Source organism: Bidens hawaiensis, unplaced genomic scaffold (genome assembly GCF_021521415.1).
Source record: "Bidens hawaiensis isolate Kalapana, Puna unplaced genomic scaffold, B.hawaiensis_p1.1 tig00017251_1, whole genome shotgun sequence".
In the NCBI taxonomy this organism is placed as follows: domain Eukaryota; kingdom Viridiplantae; phylum Streptophyta; class Magnoliopsida; order Asterales; family Asteraceae; genus Bidens; species Bidens hawaiensis.
Genome location: NW_027505007.1, coordinates 32283 through 40770, shown reverse-complemented (window position 1 = coordinate 40770; position 8488 = coordinate 32283). Strand labels below are relative to the sequence as shown.

Genomic DNA, 8488 nt, shown 5'->3' with positions numbered 1-8488 from the left:
GTTATATCATGTTATCTTGTTTTCATTGAATGAAGAAGCTTGATACATTAAATAATAGTAACTTAATTTTGTGAGTTATTTAGATAACCTACATTTGATGATCAGTTGAAGAGGTTTACTTTTGTTATCTAGTTATTTAGATCACCCCAAACTTACTTATATCAGTCGTTAGATCTAAATTAAAACGTATGAGACGTTTATATTGCCATTCAAAAAGAGGGTTGTTGCGCAGCTTGTTGCCCGCTAATCTGTCTTTCTGTTATAATTATTGCCATTAAAACGTACCTAGAACTTTTATTACTCTCATTTTCAAGTATCCGTACTGAATCTTCATTTACTTTACAATCAAATACAATTAAATTATAAGCAGAGGCGTACAAATTGGTAATGACCTCAAACCGGTCTAGTCAATGATTGGTCAAAAACCCGTGCATGCCTTAAACTGGTTTAAGAGGAAAAATATATAAACCTATCAAATATTCTATTCGGATTTAGCTATAAATCAGTTTGAGGTAAAAAGAAAACGTTTTTTTCTTTTTCATGTCAGGTCTTAAACTGGTTTGAATATCTGAAGTTTAAATTTTGATCAGCCAATTTCGTTGAGCCGGAAACCAGTTTGGATCAAACTGGTTTGGTTTGGTGTCGAGGTGGTTCATGAGCCGATTTTGAATCGGTTTTTTATCATCTCCGTTTACAAGTAGGGATGAGCTAGGTGAATTTTTCAAAAACATGATACGGTACCGAAAACGTTTAGTTTGGTGCTGTAGGAAAAAAATAAGGTAAATACCCAAATACCGTACCGTACATGAACTTTTTGATCCTGAATTTCCCAATTCCGAATTTTCCGATCCCGTTTGAAAAACTTGATACCGATACAGAAATTCTTGCCTCGATACCAAATTACCAATACCAATACCTAGAGGTGCACAAATCGGGTGTTTTTAATACCCGGGTTCGGGTATGATCGGGTATTGGAAAATCGGGTATTGAGAGAAATCGGGTAGGGTTCGGGTAGGGTGTTGAGGAGAAAAACTCAACCCTATATACTCGGGTAGGGTATGATCGGGTTCGGGTATTGGAACCGGGTATGTGTTCGGGTAGGACCAGATATTAATACCCGGTTTTAAATTTGTAATTTTTTTATACATTTTTTATATTGTTTAAAATTTAAATTTGCTTTGTAATTTATAAAAAATAATTAAACTATATTACACAAACCATAAATCCACTTATTTACAAATTATTTACTTAGTAATATGCATTTTACAAAAATTTAAACATAAAAGTTGTGAAGTAAACATAAAAATATACTATAATAACTCATGTATTTTTTCGGGTATTAGAAAATTGATATTGGGTATCAGGTATAACAGGGTATGGGTATAGGGTACGATCGGGTCCGGGTATTTACGGGTATAAATCGGGTACGGTTCCGGGTACGAGTATTGACCTCAAAATGCATACCCTATCTATACCCTACGGGTAGGGTCGGTTCCGGTTTTGGGTATTTTTTAGGGTCCGGTTTCGGGTATTTTTTTCGGATACGGTTCCGGGTACGGGTTTTTTGTGCACCTCTGCCGATACCCAATACGATTTGCTCATTTCTAAACTTAAACTGAGCCCGCAGAATACATGGGTCCAAGCCAGAACGAATATTAGCCCAACCAACCCAATAACATCCCTTTCCCGACCCGACCCGACCCGTTTTCAACTCGTAAAACCCCACTCCTTTAACCCCTAAAAAAACCAATCCCCTCCGCCGTCGCCTGAACAAAACCACCACCAATAACCGTCGTCTAACCACCGTCAAACTCCACACTACTCCGTCACAACCTCATCACCAAAAATGACTGAAAACAAATCAATAAACGTGCAGAGAATATTCATCGGATCCGGATGCAATCGGATCGTAAACAACGTATCCTGGGGCGCGTGTGGTTTAATCTCCTTCGGCTCTCAAAACGCCGTTTCCATTTTCTCTCCTCAGGTTATTATTATTATTATTATTCTTTAAACCCTAATTTTATCATTTTTGTTTATTATTATCATTATGAAACCCTAATTATGTAATTATACAGACTGCGAAGATATTAACTACACTGCCAGATCATAAGGTGTCAGTTAATTGTACACATTGGCTTCCAAACACCAAATTTGCATTCAAAGGTACAATTTCTCATATTATTATTATATAAAATGATATAAATTTTGTGGCTTGTAAACGAGCCGAGATCGGCTAGTTTAACTTACGGGAGCTCAAGCTCGACTTGTTTAACTTAAAGAGAACTCGAGCTGGCTTGTTTAACTTATGAAAGCTCGAACTCGACTTGTTTAACTTACAGAGAGCTTGAGCTCGGCATGTTTAACTTCTTCGAGCTCGGCTTGTTTAACTTACAGAGAGCTCGAGCTTGGCTTGTTTAACTTATGAGAGACCAAGCTCGGTTCGTTTAACTTACAAAGAGGTTGAGCTCGGCTTGTTTCAACTTTTAAGCACTATTTCTAAAGCTCAGCTTGGCTAACGAGTAGTGTTTCAAGCTTGACTTGTTTTTTACTTAATTAATTAGTTATATTTATATATATTTTTGTACATTCTTATAATTGTAGTTATATATAACATAATATATATATATATAGAGAGAGAGAGAGAGAGAAGATGCAATACAATAATCCTTAACGTACAAGAATACCTATATTCACGAAATTGATCCATAAAATCACATCTCATTATCTCAACATCTCGGAATCATCAATACATACCCAATTAATCATCGATTCACCGAATAAAACAGATTTGGATGGTTAATCGATCAATATTTTACTTTTTTTTCACGAAACTCGTTTTTGAGCGTTTTAGTTTTTGGCTGAGCGTTTTGAGCGTTCTAGTATTTTTGTCTTTGTTCTTTGCCTTTGAGCGTCTAGCGTACCTATCGTACGTTAAGGCATTATTGTACAGTATCTCGACCTTATATATATATATACATATATTATTTTGTTATTTTTATCATAAATTTATATATAATAACAACTATTTAAATAAATACACATTAATTATATTAAAAATGTACACAAATACTCGGCTCGGGCTTGTTTAGTAAACAAGCCTATTTTTAGGCTTGAACTCTGACTTGAACTGGTTTAAGATCGACTCAATTCGAGCTTTTTGCGAGCCAATTTCGAGTAGCCCTCGAGCCTGGCAACAAACATGCACGAACCATTTCACGAAGTATATGTTCGGGTTGTTCAAAGTTGGCTTGAGTCGTTTGTATTTGGAATTGCAAATTAAGTTCATCATGTTTAAGAAGTACGAATAACTGGATCACATAAGTAATAAGTTAATTTTATAGATTAATAGTAACTCCATAACTTATAGGAATAAAGTACTTAATTAGAATGTTGCTGACACTAAGTTTGTATTGAAACACATAAAGTTTATAAATTTCATTAACATGTAATTTTAACATTTTTAAGATTTTGCAGCCACCGGGTGGGAGAAGCATTATTTACTTTCTGGAGATGCTGAAGGAGTCATTATATTATGGGAGTTTACTTTAGCAGAAAATAAGGTATTTGCTTGAATGTTTTATTGGTTTAAAGTTTAGAGGTGAATCTTTTTGTTGATTAAAGATTCTCATTAGTTTTTGAATATTATTTACAGTGGAAATATGTATCACAACTGCCGAAATCACACAAGAAAGGTGTTACGTGCATTACTGCAATTGTGACATCTCAAAATGATGCAATATTTGCATCTACTTCTTCAGATTGTGTAGTTAATGTTTGGAAAATAGATCTACCTGCTTTTGGAGGTTAGTGATAATATCATAATATAAATATTTAATACCATGTCAAGATTACGCTATAAGCATTTAATCAATTTGATTAAAACTGAATTATAAATAATATGTCACAGGTGATTGTACAGTTACATGTTTGGATACTATATCCGTTGGTTTGAAACCCATGGTTACACTTTCTCTAGCAGAATTACCTGGAAGTACCACAAATCTTATACTTGCAATGGGAGGACTCGACAACAAAATTCATTTGTATCGTGGTGAAACGAAAGGGCAAGTATGTAATTTCACATGTTTCTATTTTCATGCATTTATGTTATTATACACACACACACACACACATACGCAGGGCATGGTTTTATTTTTCGAGCACAAGAACAAAATCATTCATTTATTTTCTAAACCTTTAAACATGCTCTTAAATATAAGAAATTGAAATGCAACGTTTGCTCATCTCTTTTAATATTCTAAAGCGTAGACGAATCGAACGTTCAGTGAACCGTTCGTGAACAGATTTTTTATGTTTATTTAATTAAACGAATGAACATGAACACATTCCATGGTCGTTAATGATCGTTTATGGACGTTAATTTACACTTGTGTTTTGATTAGTTCGTTTATGTTCATTTATGTTCTATGGTTAGGTTCATTTATATACTCAGGACTCAATATAGAATTTAGTATAATTTTATTTAATTTTTAGGCCCGACAGATTGATGTTAGCGTTCAATTTTAATTGGTGTTTGCTTGGTTATGTTTATTCATTTATACTTGTGAGCTGCCGTTTGTCATATTAACAAACAAACTTAAAAGAACACACATTTCTATAATGAACACGAATAAGAGAACCGCATCCCTTTATTTGTTCGTATTTGATTGTTTGTTTGGTTAAAGTTAAACGAACGAACACGAATTGGATCAGTTCTTTTAAAAGTTTACTAAAACTATAAACTAAATCCCTTAGTTTATAATACCTGAACATGTGCAAATCATGTGCAGGTTATATACTTTTATTTCCTACACATAACTTACACATGTGTATGTAGCCGTTTAAAGTTGACAAAAACATATTAACAAATTAGTTAAATGATTTTTTTTGTCCATAATATGCAAGAAATATGAGTTTTAAAAATTATGAATCTGATTGAACCAGTTAAAACGATTCAAGTTTGGTCTTTTTGTTCTCGCAATTATTAGTTAAATGGTGTTCCGTAATGAACCTCTCTCTATACACAGAGTCGCAGACACACATATAAGTTAAACTCTTTATCTTTTGTGTCTATAGTTTGTACGTGCTTGTGAGTTAAAAGGGCACACAGATTGGATTCGAAGCCTGGATTTTTCACTACCTGTAACAATAAACGAAGAACCGCACAATCTTCTTCTCGTTAGCTCTTCACAAGATAAAGGCATACGCATATGGAAAATGGCTTTAATTGATTCCATTCCTAATTCCAGCAAGACTAAAGCCGAAAACACTTTAGCTTATTACATAAAAGGACCCATATTCACGCCCGGTTCGTTTTCTTATCAAGTATCTTTAGAATCTTATATTATCGGTCACGAGGATTGGGTATATTCAGTCGAGTGGCACCCACCGTCATTAACCGAAAGTGGTTCGTGTTTTCAACCTCAAAGCATCTTATCTGCATCGATTGATAAAACCATGATGATCTGGCAACCCGAACGAACCACGGGTATTTGGGTCAATGTTGTTAGTGTCGGTGAGTTAAGTCATTCGGCTCTAGGGTTTTATGGCGGGCATTGGAGCCCGAATGGTGATTCAATATTAGCTCACGGTTACGGTGGATCGTTTCATCTTTGGAAAAATGTCGGTACCGGGTTCGATAATTGGAAGCCGCAAAAGGTTCCGTCCGGGCATTTTGGTTCAGTGACGGATATTGCGTGGGAACGATTTGGTGAGCATTTGATTTCGGTTAGTCATGATCAGACGAGTAGGATATTTGCTTCGTGGATTGAAGGAGATCATGGCACGTGGTATGAAATCGCTCGGCCACAAGTTCACGGTCATGATATTAATTGTTTAGCGATGATTAACGGGAAAGGAAACTATAGATATGTAAGTGGCGCGGATGAGAAAGTGGGTCGGGTTTTTGAAGCACCGTTATCTTTTTTAAAAACATTAAACCATGCAACTTCACATCTACATGACGATCTGCAAGCTGATGTTCAGGTTTTGGGTGCAAACATGTCTGCTCTTGGTTTATCTCAGAAACCCATTTATGCTCAAGGTAAGACTTAAAAATCGTTTTTAATTAACATTTTATTTTGAATTATGGACGCATTAGTTTACCTTTTTTATTTTGGGTGCAGCGTTGAGTGAGACGAGAGATAGAAGTGGTAATGAAGGTTTTGACACACTCGAGAGTATCCCAGATGCGGTTCCATCAGTTTTGACTGAACCGCCAATTGAGGAGCAATTAGCGTGGCATACGTTATGGCCTGAGTCACATAAACTTTATGGTCACGGTAACGAACTTTTTTCGTTGTGCTGTGATCATCAAGGGAAGCTCGTAGCCTCATCTTGTAAGGTATTAATTTTAACTAGAGTTTAATTTTTGTTTATTAGACTCGTTTAAGGTAAGCAAATGGTAGATTTTTATTATTGGGACATGGGTTTTGTGATTGTTTTATAGGCCCAATCGATGTCGGTGGCTGAAATATGGCTATGGGAGGTAGGTAGTTGGAAGACAGTCGGGCGGTTGCAGTCTCATAGTTTAACCGTGACAAGAATGGAGTTTTCTCATGATGATAAATATCTTTTGGCTGTATCAAGGGACCGCCACCTGTCACTCTTTTCTATAGATCGAGCAGGTACACAAAAGATCTTTGACAGTTAGGAACCGTAGCATTTAAGTTTCAGCTTCTGGACTATTTATGGGCTTGTGAAAGAACCGAACGAGCATAAACGAAGCTTGCTCGTGTTCGTTCATTTAACTTTACCCGTACAAACAAGCGAACATGTTTTGGTCGTGTCGTTCGTTAAGAAAATGAACATGTACGTGTTCATTTATGTTCGTTTTTTAATATTATAAACTAACGGTTCACAAACGTAAACGAACGGACATAACTGAACATAGATGAACGAACATAATTGAGCTAAAACTAAAAAGTAATGTGAAAAACATTGTGTTGGGCCAAAAAAGTTATTAAAACTAGACTAAGCTGTAAATGGCCAAACAATTTTAGATGAATATGTAAACAAACATAAATGTATGTAAACGAACGCATATAAACAAACTTAAGTGAATAAACATAAACGGACGTTGGCAAACACAAATGAATGAGCGAGACATGCGTTCATGTTTGTTCGTTAAACTAAAGAACAAATTTCTTTAGTCCATGTTTGTTTTTTTGTTTGTGAAAATAAACGAGCTTCCAATCGAACGGTTCATGAACCATTCACTGAACGTTTGGTTCATTTACAGAGGGCTAAGATCAACTGAACGAGACATATTTCATAATATATGTTTTAAAACTCTAAGAAGAATGTATTGTTAGGTTTGTCAACTTAAAGAAGTTTTTTATTGGATTTTGTTTTTTTACAGAGGGCTCAGATGAAATCAGTTACCAGCTCATAACCCGACAAGAAGCCCACAAAAGAATAGTATGGGCCTGTTCTTGGAATCCATCGGGCCACCAGTTTGCAACTGGTTCACGAGACAAAACCGTTAAGATTTGGGAAGTGCAAAAGGAACAATCTTGTGTGCAGCAACTCATAACTCTACCCGCTTTCAAATCCAGTGTCACCGCCTTATCTTGGACTGCGTCCCACACTAACGACGGTGTTCTTGCCATAGGAATGGAAACCGGGCTCATTGAGCTTTGGGGTCTTTCTCTTAATAAATCCGAACCAAAAGCTAATCTTTTAATCCAGTTTGATCCGTTTATGTGCCATGTCTCGTCTGTGAATCGTTTAGCATGGAGAAACACAGAGAAGAACGATGAATCGAATGATATGCAGCTCGCTTCGTGTGGAGCTGATCATTGTGTTAGAATTTTTAAGGTAAGTTTTATTTAATTTTTTTTAGTGACAAGTTATGTTAGTTTAGATTTTTATTTCCAATAGTCAAAAAGTCAAACAAGAGGATAGTGTTGGTCATTTGTTGTGGTTTTGATATTAACTTATTGTGTAAAGAAATTGGTTTATGGTTTGACTTTTGTGAATCAAATATAACTGTTCTTGATATTTAGTTTGATATTTTTTCATGTGTTGGATTTTTATTGGGATTGAACTCAGGGGCGAAGGTTAGTGAGGGCCGGGGGTGGCCCTCCCCCCCTCTCTCCCCGATTTTTTTTGCGTAATAGTGTAAATTTACCTGTTTCGTCCAATTTTTTTTATACGCAGTGGAAATTTAGTTGTTTTCGGCCAAAAATTTGAGCTCCCTCGGTGTCTTAATTCAAGCTTCGTCACTGATTGAACTTTGAAGCATGAAATTAGTCTTTTTATATATATTTTCATATTTTTCAACTTGTACATTTACACGCGAATAACATGTCAAATCGTATTAGCGGTATTAAAGGTCATGAATGAGATAAGCATCTATCTTAACCTTATGTTTGTGTATCATAGTAAATGTTATGTAATTATAATGTATAAATGATTTAACTTTGAATAAAGTAAAATGCTTACCACTTATAAATAAAGTAGATATGCATTGGACACAAGTGTA

The 8488-nt window shown here is 35.4% G+C and overlaps 1 protein-coding gene across 1 annotated transcript; it reads left to right on the top strand.

Annotated features, from left to right (window-relative positions):
• The first annotated feature begins 1736 nt into the window (after positions 1-1736).
• On the top strand, positions 1737-8022 carry LOC143609860 (elongator complex protein 2-like). The gene is made up of 10 exons (XM_077084499.1): positions 1737-1796; positions 1831-1987; positions 2079-2166; positions 3478-3563; positions 3656-3806; positions 3911-4071; positions 5080-6046; positions 6129-6346; positions 6452-6629; positions 7364-8022. Exons 2-10 carry the CDS (start codon positions 1847-1849, stop codon positions 7834-7836), a joined length of 2463 nt encoding a protein of 820 aa, XP_076940614.1. The 5' UTR covers positions 1737-1796; positions 1831-1846; the 3' UTR covers positions 7837-8022.
• Positions 8023-8488: the final 466 nt, after the last annotated feature.